Raw genomic sequence first — 21,843 nt, forward strand, 5'->3', positions numbered from 1 at the left:
GTTGTTGGGCTGTGCAATGGAAGTAATGAGTCTTCCGCAAGTTGCTGCAAAGTCCCTAACACGGCCTCTCTGCACTTCACTGCCAGCTTTAAGCCTTACTCCTGTGTCCTCAGCGGCCTGGCATGGGAGGTGGAGAGAGAGGCAGGGGGCAGTCCCCGCTGTAGCCAGCTGTGGGGCGTCCACACCCGGCCTCCATCAAAGCTTTGGATAACAGTGCCTTGGGGGAGTATGAATGGGGCGCCTCTGTTTCCAGTCGGGTTCAGAAGCGTCTCCACTTTTTTCTCACTGTAGCTGCAAGGCACAAAAACATTTTTCTTCGAGTGCTGCGGAGACTGAGGAGCGGGGTGGTTTTTGCTCTGTTTTTAACCTCGAACCCAGAATCTGTGGAACACAGCCTGGGTCCTGGCGGGTAGCAGTTCCGGAGACGCCCGTGGGCATTTCAGAATTGCTGCATTAACGCGAATACGGGCGTGTATCGTGGGCGTCCCCACCACGCCTGCGGGGGCCCCACCTGCGAGGGGGCGGGACCTGCGGCGCCGGACCAATCAGCACCCACCTGCGCTCACCTGGCCCCCACCCCCACCCCGCTAGCGCCAGCGGGCAGAGGCGCTCAAAGGCACCGGGAAAGCTTGGCGAACCACTGTCCCGGGGAGGCTGCTGCTTCTTCGTCCTTCGTTCTCCAGCTATGGAGCTCCCTAGTGGGCTTCTCGCATCCCTCCTCCTCGTCCTCCTCTTTAAGGTACTCCACTGCCTTGCCCCCGCCGGAGCGGTCCAGCTGGGCGGGTCCGCACGCGTCGGCGGCGTCGAGGGGAGAGAGTTGCTGGGCTACTTGCGGCCAAGGTGGCGGAGCAGAGCCCCGCGAGGGATATCGGGCCGGGTATGCAGAACCGGGCACGCCTGTGACCCAGCCGTTCCCTTTTCTCCTCTTCCCTCAAGGCGCAGGTTTGCTGGCTGCCTTGCGTGGCCTCCGAGCCGTGCGGGGCTGGCTTCGGGGAAGCTGAAGTGACGCTGGTGGCTGGAGGCGCGAAGGTGGATCTGGGCCAGGCGCAGAGCAAAGGTAAGACCTTCCTCGAGGTATCCCGATGGAAACGCGGGGCCGAGGGTCGCACGTGGGCTGCTCCAGTGGTCCGCGCGAGGGGTGCCCAGGCTGGGGCGGGGGGGGGGATTTCTGGCGACGCTGCCTCCGCCTCGGGTTTGGAGAAGGAGCAGAAAGCATCTCGGGGGTTAGCGTGGGGGTGGATGGCGGACAGAGAAGGATGGAGAGCACAGCGCCGTCCGACCTGCAACTCCTCCTTGCCCCGCTGCGGCGGCTTACCTAGACCACCTTCGGGGTGCGGGGCGGCTGAGTTCCTCACCCAGCCGGGACGTGGGAAGCTCTCCCCCCACTGGCCCCCGCAAAGGAATGCGTCGTCCACATTCCTCCCCCAACCCCCGCGCAGGTGTGGGGATGAGCCGTGCCCTGGGCAGCCCCCTTCGCCCCTCTCGGGCCCCCTTTGTGTACCGTGCTTTGTGTCTCCGACGGACAGACCGGGTCTGTTTCTCTTCTTCGTGCTCCCTTCCCCCGCCCCCCCCCTTCTTCCCCGGCAGCTGGAATGCACTCTTAACCCTGCCCTTCCCGGAGGGCCTGCGCCCCTGCAGCCTGCGTGGAAACTGGGTCTGGCACACCTGGGCTGGGGCCATCACGCAGTGGGACACCCCTGCCCCCCACCCCCAACTTGGGACTGGAATGTTGGGGGAGTGGGGAGGGGGTCCCAAGCCGGAAGGTCTTGAGCCGAGGGTGCGGTGGATAGGGGGATCAAAGAACATTTTTGATCATTTAGTATGCTAGTACCCCCAACCCCAACAAAGTTGAAAATCTTGAGAGCGGGGAGACATTTTGGTGCGGAGAACCAGTGCGTTATGAGATCTGAGCAGCTGCGGGCTGATGGGGGCCTCTTTTCCCTCTATCCAAGACGGGACAGTGGGGGTTTCTACACCCATCAAACCCAAGTTCTTAAACAGAGGTGTAACCCAGGATCCTTGGGTTGGGGTTCCAGCGGATCCCTGACCTGTGAAAATTGTTTAAGAACTTGTGTGTGCATTTTTCTGGGAAGGGGATCTACAGTTTAGGTGGCTTTCAAAACAATTAAGAACCTTTGCCACCTAGCCTATTTCTAATGCCTTCATCAGCAAACCCCTCACCCCAGGTACAAATTACCAGTTTGAATGTAGAAGTACTAATGCCTAGGGGACAGAATGGCTCTCCTTTGTTCCTTCACAGGAGGACTGGGGTCTGGAGTCTGTGGGAGACTTTTTTTTCCCTTTTCCCAAACAACCTTGCAGATTGACAAAACAATTAACACCCTGGCTAGGCCAGGCTCCTTAAACTCTGGGATGTAGGGAGCCAAGCAAAGGCATTAAGAGGCCATGCCTCATAAACTTTAAATTCTTGCACATGGGTTTATTACTGACTGGCTAACAAACTGCAACTCAGCCAACCTGTAAAAATGTTAACTTGGGCAGGGCCCCAACTCCAATTCCGGCTCCCTGAGGAAGCTTTATTGCTAACCAGACCTCTGCCAAATCTGTACTCCTCCCCCGCATTGTCAAGTTCTCCCAACTTCAGTCTCATGGCTTTTGAGTGTTGATTGTGCCGGATCTTTCTTACCGGATCTTTCTTACCGAAGCAAGAAATATCAGATTAACTGTCACTTCGCTAAGCTTGGGGTTGTTGGGGGGAAGCAGTTATCAGGTTTTCAATTTCACCGTCCGGTTGGCGCGTGTTTCCTGGTGATGTCAGGCATTTTAAACCTTTTGAGAAAATTCTGCCTTCTTGGATGTCTGCTTTATGGTTGTGAAAATGGTGGGTTCATGCCAAGAGCACACCTGGGTTATAAAACAAAGAGTGGGTTAATGTGCTTAGCTAACCTTGAGCCGCCCTGCAACATGACTGGTTCTTACAGTAGTTTTCCTGTGAAGTAGGCTGCTGCCTTCTTTCTTAAGTAAAAGCAGATTTCTGGGTCCAGTGGGTTCCAATAAACTGACACACCCTAACAAAAAAATACTGATACTTCTCTTCTTAGTCCTCAGCTGCTGACATCTTTCTACCTCCCCACCTCCATTCCAGCTCTGTGTCCTCTGTGCACAGGGTGGATCCAGCCATGTTGAAAGGGTTATCCTGAGGGTACATACAAACTCTCTCGAGTTTGGCCAAGCAGCCAAGTTTTCTTAGTGCGAAAGAACAATTGCCCCTCTTGTTCGCCCCTGGGTTATGAATATCACAGGTGTCTATGAAGTTGAGCTCAAAGAAATTATCTGATATAATTAATACCTTGTTTGCATGTGCACTTTGCTCTTCAAAGCACTTCCACAACTCTGAGCTTGCTTTGTCCTCCTGACGCTCTCTTGAAGCTGGTAAGGTAACTATTAAACAGCTTGAGCTCTTAATCTCAGAGTTGGTACTTCAGAAAGCCTGTAACCCAGCTCTGCTGGAGGTTTCAAAGGTGGAGACACAGAAGCAGCTTAATGGATTCAATTTTGTAGGCTGAATAGCTCAGGAGCTACCTTGAGGGTCACAAACATGACTTTTCCCTTTGGGTTTAGTTCTGGACCCGATACTTCACAGAACACCCAGAAGGTATTTGCATGAACCCTGACAATCTTGTGAAGGTCTGCCTGTTTTACCCATGAAGCCTGAGTGGTTGTGGCTTCACCAGAGGCATTACTACTGGAACCAGCTGGGACTTGAATAGAAGTTTGTGATTCCTAAGTTCTGTGACTTTTATCACTACCAGAAAGTGGGAGGTGGAGGAAAGGAAGTGGAGTGTTGGAGCGCCAGATCCCACAGACACCAACAGCAACCCCTGTCCAAAGAGCAATTTGTCATTTATTCATTCTTATCATAAGGTTTTCCAGAAACATTCCTGTAGGGAAACTGGCTTAGATACAGTGTCTCGGTGTCTTAGTGATGGGGCTTGGGTCAAGTGATGCTGGGCTTGCCTCCACCGAGGGCAAGAGGTTAATCGAGGGAGGCAGAGCTGGAATGTTCCCCCCAACAACCACAACTGCATAGTCTGTGGGGCTGCCTCCAAGTGTGGTCTGGAAGCAAAGACAAAGAAGAGGTGGGAGGGGGGAATTTGCATGGTATTAGGACAGTGATTAAAAGTGATTGACCCAACGTGGTCATACATCCTTAATGGTGGACAGTCGAGAGAGGCAGCTTAATTACAGTAAAAAATCCATTACTTCATTATGGGCCCTCAGCAGGTTTAACTCACCCTTAGTCAGTGTTTCAGTAAGATTAAAGCTAACCCACATTAGCTTTGGTAGGTAACTTCAAAGTTTCAGTAATGAATTTGACTGCACATGAATTAACTTTGACATGAATTTGCCTATTTCAACTTGTGTAAAAATTGCCTTTTGTTTTGGGGCCTCCATTCTGGGCCATGCCCTCTATATTTTATTCTTTCAGTAAACATATATTTAGCATCTGCATGTGTCAGACAGTGTTCTAGAACTACAGCTAAAGCTATGGACAAAACCAAGTTCCTGCCCTTGGGGAGCTGATAGTCTAATATTTTTTATGGTTATAATCATCTTGCGAAGCAGGTAGTGGTAACTCTCCTTTGCTGTGAACGGGGATAAGCAACTTGACGTGAGGTCGCTGGGGTCGTCAGAACTGAGGCCAGGATTTTATTTTATTTTAATTTTCAGCTGGTTTTTTTTTTTTTTTAAGTAATATCTATACCCAGCATGGGGCTCAAACTCAACCTCAAGATCAGGAGTCATATGTTCTACTGACTGAGCCTCTCAGTTACCCCAAGGCCAGGATTTTAAATCCAGGGGGATTCCTCGGTGCCCAGTAAATCTGCCTCAGTAATGAATATTTGGAAACTAGGGCTAGGGCTTTGAGCCCAGCTGGCTGCCTTCCTGACTCAACAGTGGACTAGGGGTTGGTTGCTGAAGCCTGTTGCACATCACCGTTAGCTTGTGCCTGGGGAGCAGGTCCCAAACCTCTCATCTCCCCACCTCCTCACATGGCACTCTGTTCCTAGGTTACCCAGTGCAGGGTGCCCTCACCTCCCTGCCGTGGGTAAGGAAGGCATTGCTTACTGAGTTTCTAGGGCTGGAAACTATAGCTCTGCACAGCATTTGGAGGATAATGGAGGAGGAGGGAGAGGAGGACCTTCCCTGCTCAAATCAGTTGAGGCTTTAGTTCTGAGGCTGAACTGTCTCCATCCAGAGAACCACTGTTATTAAAGAATAACATATATGGAGGAAAGTGCCCAAATCATAAGTGTACAGCTCAGTGATTGCCAGAGATTTGAAATACCCATGTAGTTGTACCTAGATCAAGAAACAGCATTACGGGGCGCCTGGGTGGCTCAGTGGGTTAAGCCGCTGCCTTCGGCTCAGGTCATGATCTCAGGGTCCTGGGATCGAGTCCCACATCGGGCTCTCTGCTCAGCAGGGAGCCTGCTTCCCTCTCTCTCTCTCTGCCTGCATCTCAGTGTACTTGTAATTTCTCTCTGTCAAATAAATAAATAAAATCTTAAAAAAAAAAAAAAAGAAACAGCATTACTGGGGAGCCTATTTGGCTCAGTCAGTTAAGCATCTGACTCTTGATCTCAGCCTATGTCAGGGTCGTGAGTTCAAGTCCCATGTTGGGTTCCATGCTGGGTGTGGAAATTAGTTAAAACAAACAAACAAACAAAACAGCATTACCAGCCCCTCAGATGCCCCTTCCTTCCCATTCTCTATCCTCCCCACCAAGAAAAGCACTGTCTTGACTTCTCATACCATAGATTAATTTGCCCATATTTGAATTTTATGTAAAAGAATCATATATCCTCTTGGGTCATTATACCTTGTAAGATTCTTCTATATTTCTGGAGGTATTGTAGATGAGTATCCGTGTCCTGTAGCATTCCATTATGTGATGATTCTTCTATTGATGGGTATTTGAGGAGTTTCAGATTTTTGGTTATTATGACTAGTACTGCTTGAAGATTATTGTTCCAGTCTTTTGATGAGGAGTCTTGGTATATACTGTCTGTTAGGTACATACCTGGGAGCATAATTGCTGGGTTAACTGAGGATTACCTGACAATCTCAGTACTAGGGCTGTGTACTGAGGAGTCAGCTTTTGTCGGTCTTGAAGGAGCAGAGTCTCTTCTGGATTCTACCATCCCCTCCTCCAACAGTGTCCTCACCAGACCCCTTCTGGATTCTTGATTTTCAAGAGACAGTAAGTCTTTATTTTGTCCTTGGCTACATCCTTTGTGTTGGGAGAGAAATCCTTCCCCTTTAATTGTCCTTAAGCCAATCCTTATTATTTTCCCGCCAAATAGAAAGGCAATCTGGAAATGGACCTGAATTTCTTAGGTGAGGTCTTTGTGGGTCATTTTTATCCTGGACAGTGTGTGCGTGGGGAGCAGCCTCCTCAAATGGACACGGTGGTCAAGTCCAGCTCCTCTCTCATTATGGAGGCAATGAGGTGTCTGAGACCCAAGGACAAGTTGACTGGTCATGAAGCCAACAAATGTCAGAGTACCTACTGGGTGTGAGATGTTCAGAGACGACACAGACTCCTAGCTCGTTAATGTCAGTGAACTCCCCAACTAGAGGCAGAAGCAGATCAGCCACCAGGAATTTTAATTGCGAATCTGACTTTGAACAGTTATTTACTGAGCACCTACCAAGTGCCAGATACTATTGTTCCAAGTTCTTCGGTTATGTTGGTGAGCAAAACATGCCCAGAACCCAATCTTCGTGGGCCATTTTCCTGCTGGTGAAGGAAGACAGACAAAATAAGTGGTGTGTGTATGTGTATAATGTAGTATATATAACATAGTATATATAATAAGTGTATAGATACTATATAGTATATGTTCTATATATATAATATATAACATGTTATATAGTCACATGATCTGAGCAGGACGTAGAGAGAAAAAAATATGGAGGCACATAGGAGGGCTGCCAACATGTTCTTAGGAGGACTTGAAGGAAGTTATGTCCAAGCTGAAGGCTGGGGAAGAATTATGCAAGGGGGTTCAGGCCGGAGAGTTAGCAAAGGGGTGTTCCTGGCAGGGGAACTGTATGGGGGCCAGGAACTTAAATATGTTTCGTCTGGTTGGATTATGGAGTATAAGGTGGGAAGAGGCAAAAGGCAGGGTCCAGTCCAGCTTGGAATGTGTCCCACCCCACTAGAGAGGCAGTAGGGTGTTTGGGAAGGGCAGATGGGGCTGAAGTCCCAATTGTGCTCTCCTGGCGGCCAGAGTCTCTGAAGTCTCCTCTGGAACCAGGACCCTGGACTCCACCTCCAGCATCCCCCCTTCCTGCCTCCCCTTCCCAGCTTTCCCCAGACCCAAGAATGTTGTAAGTCTCAGTCAAATTTTCCCCCTCATTTCATTTAGTTACCTGTCATTGCCAGGCAGCGGGGCTACCCGCCAAGGAAGGGCTTCCAAACAAACAACAACAACAAAGCAACCTAAATACCATTTACTAAGAGCTTACTGAGTTCTAGAGACTACACTATGTACTTTATGTAATAAGCCCTTTTAATCCTCCTAAAAGCCACCCCTCCCCACTGTGGGGGGACGGGTGTTGAATTGGCTTCATTTAACTGAATAGGAAACCCAGGCTTGCAACTCTGCAACCTATCCTAGGTCACCCAGATAGTAAATTGTGGAATTAGGATTTGAACCCAGGTTGGTCTCCCTAGGTGTGAGATACTAACCACACTCTTAAGTATTAGAGACGGGACCACGTTGTGAGTCCTGGCCACAGTCAAGCTAGAGGAAGATTGGAAATAGTTAACTTCTGACCCAAGGGCTTTGAATTCCTGTTCCCTCCACAGGCCTCTGTTAATCACCAGAGCTGGAGTTGGGGGGAGGGGGTATTTCTATCCAGGACCCCTGGCCTCCCCTTTAGGATGTGGGGGGATAGGGCTCGTTCAGATACCAGGCCTGTTAGCGCTCTCACTGACAGTTCTCAGCAGAGAATCTGCTTCTGGCTGGTTATCTTCTACTTCTCCGCATCCCCGCCCCCACCTTCCTGCCCCCTCCCCTGCCCTCAAGGACTCCCCCTACCTTGTTCAGAGTGGAGGAGCTTGATACACTCTGCCTTTCTCCCCTCGCCTCAGCCAGATCTGGTCACCCTTCCCGTTTTGGGTGGCTAGAGCGTCAGTGGTCTGCAAATTCCTCAAGCTGACGGAATCCTCTCCAGGCTATGGCAGCCGTGACCCTGCTAGACTTCCGGGGTGCTGGGATGCTGCTGTTCTCTCAGTAAACCAAAATGCCTTATCCTGGAAAGAGAGCAGACAGACATCTTCCTTTTTCCCCATGCCTCACCTTGGAACTCACAACTCTTGACTCCTCTGCTGTCTGACATTTAGGGAGAGGGCCTCCGAGCCAGGAGGTGGGCAAGCTGGTGACTTCTTCCCCATCGTGAGCACCTCTGAGGCTACACAGAACCCCAGCGAGGGGAGATCTGTTCTCCACCAGACCTAAGGCTTGATCTCAAGGGCTGGATGGGGAGATGGGGCCAGGGAGGCACAGTCCCAGGCTTTCCTTTTTCCTCTCAGCCCCAGAACTCCAGTTTTTGCTTAAGAGCACATAAGATTAGGTCCGTGTTACAGCTCTCTTACCAAGAAAACTTAAACCTGCATAGAAGGCTAGAAGTAGGTTGATCTGGCCCAGAGTTCTGATCTCAGGGTCTCACATCAGCTTGAGGAAGTCTTTGCTCCTCTGGAATTAACTGTATACAAGATGCATATGTATTTTTCTGAGAAGGTTCTGCCCCCTAATTTGGGAAATGTAGCCTATTCCTCACTGTCTCCCCAACCCCCTCCCTGTCCCCAGCTCAGGTGCATTCGGTTCTTCAGAGTCTTAACAAACCCAGTGCGGGGCACAGGCCTGATGGCGGACATCTGGGCAGCGGAAAATGGGGTTCTCAGCCTGGTTTCTCAACCCAACCTATGTGGCCTGAGGCAAGTCACTCTGCTCCCAGCTCCTCAGCAATGAGGCTCTGACTCTGTCCTGTGTGTGAGACGTGCCTTCATGTCCATGGAGCTACGAGGAGGTGGACTGCTGGTTGGTCATTAACAGGGCAGGACTGGAGCGCTCTGCTCCTCTTCTGGGTGCCTTGCTTAAGGCTGGCTGCCTTCTCACAACGAGTCCCATCTTGTTGTAGCTTCAGGCCGAGAGGAAAGTCAGCTCCTTGTGGGCTCCTCATACACAAGCCAGAACAAGATGCGGGGCCCACACCCTGCCCTCTCCTTGTGGAGTCTGCCCGAGCTGGGGCTTCCCACCAGGGCTGCTTGACCTGTAATTTTCTTGTCTTTTATGGTCTTTTTCCGCTTCCAGAATGCTCCTGCATTCCCCAGCGGGGACTCAACTACACTCCAACTGGTTTACTGGTCTTTAGCCCCTGAGTCAGTAGTTTGCAAGCTTGGCTGAGTACCAGGCTTGCCTAGGGAGTTTTTCATTTCTATCACATCCCCCTCCTAGGTACTACTGATAACTGTTTATGTAGGGTTGGGCTGGTTGGTTGGAATTTTACATTAATACATAAATACATGTTCACTGTAGAAGACCCTGTTTTTCAATAAACTATGTAATGCTTAGTATGAGACAGGTACAGCTCTTAGCGTTTCATATGTATTAGCATGTTTAATCACCATAGTACCTCTTGGAGTAGGTAGTATTATTATCCCCATTTTCCAGATGAGAAAAGAGACCAGAGAGGTTAAGTAACTTGCCCACGATCACACAACTGATAAAAAGCTTGGGATTCAGATCTAAGCAACCCAAGCTTTAACCACTGAACTCCACTGCCTCTGAACAGAACCAAATCAGAAACACAGGAAAGTTTTTCTCTTCCTCAGTTCTCCTACCTAAGGATAAGCACATCCAGTGGTTTAATGTGAATCTTTGTGGACCTTTTTCTTGACAAGAAATTTATGTGTGCATTCAGGAATTTTTAGAACAAGAATTGGGCTATCTCAAGCATATAAACATTGTAACTTGCTTTTTTAACTTAATGAATCACAGGCATCTTTCTCCATATTGTTAAGAACACATCTATCTTATTTTTAACATTCTTCTACATGGTGGATATACTATGATTTATTTAGCTAAGCCCTTGTTTTTATCTTTTACAGATGTGGAAGTGGGGAGGAGCTAACATAAAAATTGTAAAGTGTTTGGATTTTCAGAAACCTAACTATCAGGAATCACCTTATTAGGAAAGACTGTTGTAGAAGGATGATCACATGAATTGTTCATCTTAACCCCATTCACATAAATTAAACTTTTCTGTTTGAATAACACCTTTAAGATGACAGGCTTTGCAGTAAAGTTAATAAGGTTACTATGCCATTTAAAAACCATTAGTTTGGGGGCGCCTGGGTGGCTCAGTGGGATAAGCGCCAGACTCTTGGTTTCTTTCTGCTCATGTCATGATCTCAGGGTGAGGAATACGGGCCCCATGTGCACCCCCTGCTCAGCAGGGAATCTGTTTCTCGCCTCTTCCTCTCTCTCAAACAAATAAATCTTAAAAAAGCATTCGTTTTTCACAGTAACCATTGTTTGATGACTTAATTATCTGATTGTCTCAGAAGCATTTGAAGTCATCAAAAAATTGAAAAAATGTAAGCTGCTTAACTCATAAGTAAACTGTAAAATCTCAGCGCTTGCATCGTTTTCCTTGGGTGTTGAGAGTTTGAAAATGTGACATTCAGTCAAAGCAAAAATGGAAATTTTCTCAGTTTTGTTAGATGTCAAAATCTAGTTAGCAAGCATTTTGCTAAAGAAAAGTTGATTTCCTTTTTTTTTTTTTTTTTAAGATTTTATTTGTCAGAGAGAGACTCAGCATAAGCAGGGGGAGCAGCAGGCAGATGGGGAGGCAGGCTCCCCACTGGAGCCTGATATGGGACCCCATCTGAGAATCGTGGGATTATGACCTGAGCTGAAGACAGACACTTAACTGACTGAGTCACCCAGGTGTCCCAGTTTCCATTTTTTAAATATATATTTATTTATTTATTAACAGAGACAGGGGGAGAGGGAACACAAGCAGGGAGAGGTAGAGAGGGAAAAACAAGCCTCCTGCTGAGCAGGAAGGCTGACATGGAGCTCCATCCCAGGATCCTGATCTGAGCTTAATGACTGAGTCACCCAGGTACCCCCCGGGTTTCCATTCTTGAAGAGGATATTCATTTATGATCTTCTTTTCTTCCAAGCAGTGCTTATGAACTTTTTCTTAAACCCAAATAACACTGTAATAAACAGTATTGTAGAGGACAGTTGCATGATTTTTTTTTTAAGATTTTATTTATTACAGACAGAGATCATAAGTAGGCAGAAAGACAGGCAGAGATAGAGAGAGGAGGAAGTAGGCTCCCCACGAGCGGAGAACCCAAAGCGGGGCTCGATCCCAGGACCCTGGGATCATGACCTGAGCCGAAGGCAGAGGCTTTAACCCAGTGAGCCACCCAGGTGCCCCCAGTTGCATGATTTAAAAGATAAATTCTTGAAAACCTCAAATAATTCATAACTCTCATGATTGAAGACTTATATTCTCATGTGAATATATGTGAACTGTATGTATTTGGGGTAGGGAAGCTAGAGCAGTGCTTACAGTTCACTAGTCTCTACAGTTGTGAAATTATGTGACTTTACATTATTTGGGAGATTTGCACTTCTTCACACTTTGCATACAAAGTGCAACTTGAATATTTATGTCACCATTTCAAATTTCTACAATTGAAATTTGCGTAAGGTGCAAGTATGTTATAATGTGTAGAGTGCCTGAGCTGGAGTTGCAGAGTGCTGGGGTTAAATCTGTCTAACTAGCTGTGGAAACTTGGATAAGTTGCTTAAACTCTGTGCCTCAGTTTCCTTATCTGTAAAGGGATAATTATGGGAATCTGATAAGGCTCTAGTGTATATTTAATGCATTAGTATATGAAAAAGCCTTTAGTAAATAAATAAATAAATGTTTAGGTGTTAGCGGTGGTAAAGTAGCAGTATTCTTACAATGGTAATAGTTTGTATACGTATTTCTTCAGAATGAAGCAAAACTGCTGGGTCACAGGACTTTCATATTTGGCTCAACATTATTGAACACCTACTTTGTATCAGGCACCGAGCTAAGTATTGAGATACAGTGATAAGCAAATTCTAACATAGTCTTTGCCTTTGGGCACTATTGAGAGTAGTAAGGGAGATAGACAATTAGATAATAACAAGTAAACATACAATTACAGTTGTAATAAATTTTGTGGCAGTTACATAGAGCTTCCCTGAGAAAGTAACTTGCTTTGGGATCTGAAAGATGTTAGGAGTTAAATGGGTAAATTGGAGCAGGAAGTGTAGAGAGACACTGTTTTGGGGGTGGGCAAAGGTCCTGTGGTAAGGGGGTTATGCTGCATTTAAGAAGAGCACTAACGTGGCTAGAGAGTGGAGTCAGGGAACTGAGTGCATTAAAGATTTTGTTTTTTATCCTAAGAACAATGGCACACCGTTGATGAGTTTCAAACAAGAAAGTTGGTCATCTCATTTTCTCAAATGTATGATTTGTTGCACTTTAAAAGATCCTTTTTTTTTTTAATGGAGATTTTTGCACTTACTAAAGCTAAATATGATGTGGTATGTACTAAAGAAGTGGGCGTAGAGATGAAGAGGCATGAATCTTGGTGACTGGGAAAGGGAGTCTGGAAGGTGATGTTGCTAGCTGACCATATGTCAGGCACTGTGCAAAGTACTAACTCATTTAACTGAGTCAGCTATTATTAACATCATTCAGTTTTATAGGTGAGGAAACAAACTTGCTGAAAGTTGGTGATGGAGCCACAGTTTCATTTCAGCCCAGGTAGTTTGAGCTGCTTCTGGGACTCAGATTTTGGGTTTGAGTAGCTGAGCACATGATAATGTCATTCGCTGGGGACCTTGAAAAAGGATCATATTTGGGCCAAGAATAAATATCATAGATTTGCTTTTCAACAAATTGATTTCAAGATATCTTTAAAACATCCAGGGCAGGAGCGCCTGGGTGGCTCAGTGGGTTAAAGCCTCTGCCTTCAGTTCGGGTCATGATCTCGGGGTCCTAGGATTGAGCCCCGCAGGGAGCCTGCTTCCTCCTCTCTCTCTCTGCCTGCTCTCTGCCTACTTGTGATCTCTATCTGTCAAATAAATAAATAAAATCTTTTAAAAAATTTTAAAAAATCCAGGGCACCTGGGTGGCTCAGTTAAGCATCTGCCTCCAGCTCAGGTCATGATCCCAGGGTCCTGGAATGGAGCCCCACTTGGGGCACCCGGGACGCCTGCTTCTCCCTGTCTCTCTGATGTTCCCTCTACTTGTGTGTGTGCGCTCTTTCTCTGTGTGTCAAATATAAATAAATCTTAAAAAAAAAAACGTCGAGCGGAAATACTGCATAAGCAGACATGACAGATACATGTGTTCAGAAGAAGGATCTGGATATTTGAAATCTTGATAATAATATCTTTTGAAGTGCCCTCAAAAAGCCATTCCAATTTAACTACTTTGGAGAAATAAATGAGACAACTAGAAACTTTTAAAAACCAGTAAACTGCCTCCCTGAGAACATCTTCAGAAACCGATTCAGAAGTGATGGGTGGGCTGGAAATAGGATATCTGGGTTTTTGAAAACGTTCTCCAGGTGAATCATTCAGCTATGTTTGGGAACCAGTGCCTTTACCCAACAGACCCTTAATTGCTATCCCAGATATCCCAGGGTGATCACTAGGATCTCTGTTCTAGTCTTGGAGGGTGGGAATCCACAAGCCAAGCAGCACTCCTCATGCTGAACTTTGAGTCAGCCCTATTCCAAACTCCCAGGGTGCTGTGGAGTAAACCCAGCTTGGGTTTTTCCCTGAGGAGGACCCAGCTCCCAAGGGTAAGGAGGAACCTGAGTAATGCAGTTCTTTGCAAAAAGTTTTCAACAGAGAGGCAAAAAGAAATCTCCAGGAAAGAATTGCTTTCTCCTCAACAACATGGGGTTATAGAACTTTTCTAGTAAAGGGGGAAGGGGATCTCAACATCTCATTCTGATAGCAGATCGAATATATTTTATGGAAAAACTGGAAGAAAGGCAGAATGGAAGCCTACCATCCATAAAGGACCTCTGTCATTTCTTTCTTTTTTAATATTTTATTTATTTATTAGAGAAAGAGAGACGAGCAGGGGGGAACAGCAGAGGGGGAGGCAGGCTCCCCATCGAGCAGGGATTCCAACTCAGGACTCCATCCCAGGACCCCTGGGATCATGATCTGAGCTGAAGGCAGACGCTTAACGGACTGAACCACCCAGGTGCCCCCCTTTGTCGTTTCAAATGAACATTTTCACTAGATCTTTCTGGGCCATTTCCTTAACCAAGTGTTCGTTGACTGATCTGAGGGGTAGGGCCAGAGTTCACTGCTTCAGGGCTCCCCCTCTAGTCCTGCTCTCTTAACAGTCCAGCTTCATGGCTCCGTGCTAAGGGCCCCCTGAAGCCTCTAGGGCTCCCTCTGCTGGAAGCTCCAGGTCCAGGGGGAGCGGTGCTCTGAGCGGGGCCATGTGGGAGGTAGAGCGACACTTGGCAGCAGTCAGGCTGTGTGAAGCCACTGCTGCACAGCTGGCCACTTACGAATGCCTTCCGCCAAGCCTTCGGCTCCAGCACCGTGCTTGACTCTCGGCATGCCCGGAAAAAAGGTGATCTGGTGGTGATGAGTCATCACAAACACCTCCATGGCAGTGAGTCTGCTAGCTCTGCTCTCGGCTTTGGGAGAACAAGAGTCTGGGTCCTCCGACGACAGCCATGCAGGGGCCTCAAGAGCCTTATCTCCCAGCAAGGCACTAACTGCCTTCTGGGTCAGTGAACCCCTCGGCTTCCCAGCCTGCCGCGTGGACTCCCCGGCCCTACCCCTCCCCTCCCCTAGTGCCAGCATCCTTCGCTCCCACTCCCTCTCCCCGGGGAGCGCCTTCCTCTAGGTCTTGCTCACTGTCCATCATCTTGGGTATCTTCTCCCTCTGGGAGAGTCGGTTCTAGGGAAAGCTAGGCCACCTTCCTGGTGCCAGGGCTCAGCCCCATTCTCTTTCTGGCTTTGTCTTTTCAACCCCCTTTCCCCTGTTCTCTTTTATAAGTATAAAAATATTAATATTTTATGTTTTGTCTGTAAATGACTGTTTTGTGGGTTGCCTGGCTCAGGCAGAAGAGCGTGCAACTCTTGATCTTGGGGTTGTGAGTTCATTCCCTTGGGTGTAGAGATTACTAAAAATAAACTTTTATAAATAAGTAAATGGCTGTTTTGTGACCTGGCCTTTTTTTTTTTTTCCCCCTCAGCAGAGCAGAGTTTTTCCTTGATAGATTTTCTTTTTCTTTTTCAAGTATTTTATTCATCCTAGTAATCTCTACACACAACATGGAGCTCAGACTCAGGACCCTGAGATCAAGAGTTGCATGCTCTTTGGACTGAGCTAGCCAGGTGCGCCTATAGGTTTTCTTTTTTGATATTTGTTTGTTTGTTTGTTTAAAAGATTTTAGTTATTATTTGACAGAGAGAGAGAGATCACAAGCAGGCAGGGAAGGAGGCGGGGTGGGGGGCATGCTCCCTGCTACGCAGAGAGCCTGATGTGGGGCTTGACCCCAGGACTCTAAGATCATGACCCGAGGCAAAGGCAGAGGCTTAACTCACTGAGCCACCCAGGCAGCCCTCTTTTACGACATTTAATGCTGTATATGAGATGTTTGAGTGACAGTAGCACACGTAATTATTTTTTTGAAAGTTAAGTTGTTGTGACTGACTTATTTTTTTATACAATTGCAGCAATAGTTACGGATATCCTTCCTGTTACGGTTTTGTCCTCCCTGGAATGACTTTCTGGCACAATTCCTAGGTCACATGGCTTGTTTAAGCCTTCTTGATTGTTACAAGGTGCCAATTCACACTCCCCCACCCTCTGGCAGTATATAGCAGCACCTGTTTCCAAAGTATTCCTCAACACTCATTCTTTTAATTTGTTTTTAGTGAACTATTTTTCTATATGTAGCTTTACTTGGGAAAATGCCAGAATCTTCTTTTAAGGCAGTTTTGTATTACTTACCCAAGCAACTTGTTATCCCAGCCCATTAACAGAAAGTGATAGTAGTTATAAGCACATGTTTGTTTGCTTCATGAGCTAGATGTATCCCTAAGCCAAGCCAGAATGAGACTTGTCTCTCTTGCATCCCCCACAAGCTACCTTTTGGCCACAATACTTTTAAAACTGATAATATTCTTCCCTTCTAGTTTGTTTGTTTGTTTGTTTTAAAAGATCTTATTTATTTATTTTATAGAGAGAGACAGCAAGAGAGGGAACACAAGCAGGGGGAGTGGGAGAGGAAGAAGCAGGCTCCCTGCTGAGCAGGGAGCCCCGTGTAGTACTGATCCCAGGACCCTGGGATCATGATTTGAGCCAAAGGTAGATGCTTAGTGACTGAGCCACCCAGGCACCCCGCTTCCCTTCTAGTTTAAATGCCCAAAGATCAACAGAGGAACTGGCCAAGACTAATCACTTGAAGGACATTTTATTCCCAGAGAGATGGCGGCTTTATTTTGTCAGAACATCCAGTAAAGTTGGACATTGAGACTGTGTAGTACCTCCATGTCGTGGCTGAGAAGACAATCTCCTGCCCTTCAAGGGTGTTTCCTTGGCAGTTGGGAGGTGTCTAAGCAATTCCAAACTTAAGGGCAGGACTGGAATGAGTTCTCAGTGCAGTATCCATCAGTTCTTATGCGTCTGCTTAAGAAGCTTTCTTTTTTTCAACAGCTGGGGACTTGACTCTTCTCACCCAACTTTTATCATGGTGCCAGCTCCGGATCTGAGGTCAGGCTTGGCTGCATGGTCTTTAGAGAGAGGAGCTTTGAGCACAGGCCAGGGACTCCCACTTCTACTGGATGTCTTTTTATGTAATGCAGATACACAGAGCTCTGATTATTATTTCTCTAGAAGCAGTCTCAATTTACTAACTCCCTTCCCCTCAAATATTCTAGGAATTGTGTACTAAGGCTCAGTGCCGAAAGCCATCAATTTATATTATAGAAATACCTAACTCTCCATCAGGTTCCTTGGCTTTGTGGTTCAGGATCTCTTGAGTCTGAGGCAGTTAGTTAAATGGCTTTAAGATCCCAGGCGGGTGTGGAAGAACTACGTGTAGGTGTCTTTTCCAGTCTTAAGATCTGAACTGTTGCCCCATGTGCTCACCAGTGCTCACCAACTTGCCCCAGAAAAAGTTTGACACAAGCCCATTCATGCCGCCATGACTTGGCCAAGATGTGTGACCTTGTGGAGCTAGACTACAGTCAGGAATGGAAATGAGCTGACTTCACTAGCTGTTGGAAGGTGGGGTAGAAGAGATGAGTGATGATGAGACCTGGTTGCAGATCAAGTTCATTTTGAAACCAGTAGTCCAGCCCAGGGGTGCCAGGAAACATCTAGGAGGAGGTTGTCACGATCTGCCCCAGGGCTTACCATGTCGTAGCCTCTCCGTGACTCCTGGCTTGCAGAAGAAGCTGCTCGTGTTCCTACAGGTGCCTCAGCAAGTTTTCCTGCGCAGTTTAGCTGGTCCGTGAGGGGGCTGTCCTCTGCCTCCCCGGTAAACTGTGCAGCATCCCCTATAAAACAGTGCTCTCCTAGTGCAGACTGAGCCAGCTCCTTTTTAGGCTCTGTGGTCCTGTGTATCTCCTTCTGGCTTTGGTGCTTCATCCCTCAGGTAAAGCATTTAGCTGTGGCTAACCCCTTGCCCACTTGGAGAGATGGCTTCTCTTTGCTGTAGGGAGAGGACCAGGGTTAGAATCAGAAACCTCCATTAGCTGTGAGTAGGCTAGAGGTGCCTTTCACTGATGGCTTGCTGTGAGCTAGACCTCATGCTCAGTGTGTGCAAGCTTTATCTTATTTAATTCTCCAAATAATCTTAGGACTTAAGTCGTAGTAATTCCATTTTCAGATGAGGAAATGGCTTCCATATGCTCACACAATATAGATTTGAGCCCAGGTCTTTTAGATTTTAAATCCCATGCTCTTCATCATTGACTTGCCTTTAGGATTTGAAATCTGGTCCTACTGCTTCCTATTTAATGGGGCCTCATGTACTTGCCTTCCCTCTCTGAAGCTGCTTTCCGAGGCACTTCAGTTCCAGGCAGCGTTTTATTTTCTGGGTTGTCAGATGGAGGCAGTAATATTCACCTTGCAGGTTATTTTCTAAGGAATTGGATAGGAAAGCACTAAGCTGGGTGTCTCAGGCAGAGTGGGTTAAAGAAAGCCTGTTCCTGCCTGCATGACTCATGGCCCCAGGTTGTTTCCTGTATCCAGCTGAACACAGGTTAGAGCCGAGGGGGCAGGGCCCTCTGATGCAGCTGGAATACGCAGCCAGAGTACAGGCACGTACACTTGGAGGGCAGGACTACTGACTTCTCCTTGATTGTTGGCACTGTCGTCTCTATTAATAGACGGATAGGCAGCCGACTACATGTGTGTGGAACTGTATGATAATGGAAATGTGCCAGCGACAGGACACTGAAATGTCCTGTGCATTTGACAGGGTGAGGCAGCTTTTGTAGAAAACAAGGAGAGGTTTTCTGTGTTCCTGGCAGCTTTTAGAGTTTAGGGGATTAATGCTTCTGATTGGGGAGGGGGGTCAATCCATTAGCCTCTAGCTCTATAACCTGACAGGAAAGGATTGGAGAACTCCTAGTCTTCTTGTTAAAGGAAACAACTAACAGACTTACCTGGCCCCACCCACCCCTGCTACCTGAAGACCTTCCCTTAGGAAGAAGGCTGTTTTGAGAATGGGAGGCAGGACTGTTGGTTTTTATTTATTTATTTATTTATTTATTGTTGATTTTTAAAAATATTTATTATTTTAGAGAACACTAGTGGGAGGGGCAGAGGAAGAGGAAAAGAGACCCTAAAGCTGACATCGTGCTGAGTGCCCGCGTGGGGCTCATTCTCGCAACCCTGAGATCACGACATGAGCTGAAACCAAGAGCCAGACATTTAACTGACCACAACACCCAGGTGCCCTGGGACTTGTTAATTTTTTTTTTTTAACAGTATTTGAATAGCTAATGCATTCAAGCGGGTTAGAATTTAGAAGGATATTCAATAAAAACAAAACAAAAAAAATTTTCATTTTTTTTCCCTGTCTGCTGGTTTTTCTACTTGTAAGCCTAGTTTTTTGGGTCACCTCCTGGAGGTATTTTTCAAATTACAATAAAAAAAAAACAAATGTTAGCATGTTAACATAGACTATATTGATCTTTGTCTCTTGTTTAAATTAATGGTATGTCTTAGAAATCTTTCCTTATCAATAACTAGGTGCTTCCTCATCATCTGTAGCGTGTGTGTTTGTGTGTGTGTGTGTGTAGCTGCAGCTGCGTAGGGTTCTCTTGTATAGACAGTGTTGTAATACAGGGTTCATCTCTTACTGATGGACATTGGCATTGTCTGGGATTTTGCTATTACAATCAATGCCTCGTTGCATAGTTCAGTAGAAAAGTGATTTTGGAGACGAGGCAGTACCCCATACAAATTTAAAAGTACATGAGGATAGACACTTGTTCCCTGATGCATCCCTAGTTTCTAGAAGAGTGTTTGGGTACTTAGGAGGTATTTAAGTAGCTCTTGAATCAGCAGCTGTATTGAGGAACCTGGCTTTAGAATCTGAGCACCCTGGGTTCTGTCTCCACTTTCGCTCATTAGCTGTGTGACCTTGGGGTATCTTCATCTCTGAATCTGTTTACTGGTGTGTTTTAAGAGTCTGTGTAAGCTTCTGGGGTTCACAAATTTGTGGTGTGGGATTTATCTTATTTGATATTCAAGATGGCTCTATGGCGGGTGCCTGGGTGGCTCAGTGGGTTAAGCCTCTGCCTTCAGCTTAGGTCATGATCTCAGAGTCCTAGGATCAAGCTCCGTACTGGGCTCTCTGCTCAGCAGGGAGCCTGCTTCCCTCTCTCTCTCTGCCTGCCTCTCTGCCTACTTGTGATCTCTCTCTGTGTGTCAAATAAATAAATAAAATCTTAAAAAGAAAAGAAAAGAAAAGATGGCTCTGTGAAGTCTAATTTCCATCTTCCAAAGGAGAGAACCTGAATTCCTAATAAGTTGGTTCAGTTTCCCTATCAGTATATTGATGTTTCCAAGTAAGGGCTTTGGGGGAAATAGCTATTTATTTATTTATTTATTTGACAGAGAGATCACAAGTAGGCAGGGAGGCAGGCAGAGAAAGAGGGGGAAGCAGGCTCTCTGATGAGCAGAGAGCCCGATGGGGGACTCAATCCCAGTGACCATGACCTGAACTGAAGGCAGAGGCTTAACCCACTGAGCCACCCAGGCGCCCCTTTAGGGAACTTTCATATGCATCCTTAACACACCTTTAAGGTATGCTGAGTCACCTAAGGAGTCTTAGGTATTCCCTTTAAGCTTTTCTTATTCTTACTATATCAAGGAGCAAGTGTGTTTGGTCCTACTAATCTTGAATTACTCTAATAGCATGAATCTCTCCTTTCAAACCAAGGGAAAGCAGGCCTCAGGCACAAAACTTGAGCAAACAATTGATTCTGGGACCCACAGAATTCAAGTGCCTTACCCAGGATCACCAAGTAAGTTAATGTCAGTGCCTACAGGGGTCTCTGTGCCCATTAACTGCATCAAAGCAGACCCTGACATGCATTCTGTTCATTAGTCCTTTACTTACTCTGTCATTTAATCCTCACATCAACCCTGTGAGAGTGTTATTGTCACTTTCCCAAAGTCTAGTGCTTTTCTCCAAGTACCGCACTGCCTCACTGGCCATCTCAAAATCAGACTCTCCATTTCCATAGATGGAGAAGGAGAACAGGAAATGGGAGGTGGGGAAGAGATAAGTAAACAAACTCTTGGGTGTATCAGAGAGACAAAATAACCATAGTGGTTAAGACAATGACTCTGGCCATGGAGGTCTGGGTACTGCTTTCTAGCTCCTCTGTTGCCTAGCTATATAAGTAACTTCAGTGAATTCACTTAATCTCTGTTTCTCACATTCTGGAAAATGGTCTTAAATCTGCTTCATAGGGTGCTTGGTGAAGATTAAATTAAAAAATTACTTAAATATCAGCTGTTAATAGGAATTCAGGAGGGGAGGGATTCCTGACTCCTGAGAGTGGTACAGGTTGAATTGATTTGTTAGGTCTCTTCTGAGACAAAGTAACCCAAACTCAGGGGCTTAAGGAGTAAAAAATAAGGCCTTAGCAGGTTTGGTTTTGTTTGAGGCCTCTCTCCTTAGCTTGTGGATGGCTGGATGGCTGTCTTCTCTCCTCCCTCTGTAACTGTGTCCAGATTCCCTCCTCTTAGAAGGACACTAGCCATCCTGGCTTGGGCCCCACCCTAATGGCATCATTTAAACTTAGTCACTTCTTGAAAGGCTTTGTCTCTGCATACAGTCACATTTGGAGGTACTGGGGGTTAGGACTCCAATATATGTGGGGAGAACAACACAATTCATATTAAGAGAAAAATCTGACAGAAAAAATTGTTTATTTATTTATTTTAAGATTTTATTTATTTATTTGACAGAGATCACAAGTAGGCAGAGAGGCGAGCAGAGAGAGAGAGGAGGAAGCAGGCTCCCCATGGAGCAGAGAGCCCGATGCGGGGCTCGATCCCAGGACCCTGGGATCATGACCTGAGCCGAAGGCAGAGACTTTAACCCACTGAGCCACCCAGGCGCCCCCTGACAGAAAAATTCAAAAAAGAAGTTGCTGGTAACCGCACTCATTGGAAATTTTCATTTCCTCCTAGTCTTTTGAAATGTGCATTGTTGCATATATTCCTTTCTACAGTCTGCTC

At 46.5% G+C, this 21,843-nt stretch overlaps 1 protein-coding gene across 2 annotated transcripts in view; it reads left to right on the forward strand.

The window, feature by feature from the left end:
• Positions 1–243: 243 nt before the first annotated feature.
• Positions 244–21,843, forward strand: part of CDH3 (cadherin 3) — a 57,478-nt gene continuing 35,878 nt past the window's right edge. The window contains exons 1-2 of one of the 2 annotated variants that reach the window (XM_045076222.1): positions 244–739; positions 937–1,057. In XM_045076222.1, coding sequence (XP_044932157.1) covers positions 686–739; positions 937–1,057 — 175 coding nt within the window. In that variant the 5' untranslated portion in view covers positions 244–685. The remainder of the gene's footprint in view (positions 740–936; positions 1,058–21,843) is intronic. The other variant, XM_013052270.2, reaches the window with a different exon arrangement.

Source organism: Mustela putorius, unplaced genomic scaffold, assembly GCF_011764305.1.
Source record: "Mustela putorius furo isolate JIRA1106 unplaced genomic scaffold, ASM1176430v1.1 tig00000174_pilon_pilon_pilon, whole genome shotgun sequence".
Lineage (NCBI taxonomy): Eukaryota > Metazoa > Chordata > Mammalia > Carnivora > Mustelidae > Mustela > Mustela putorius.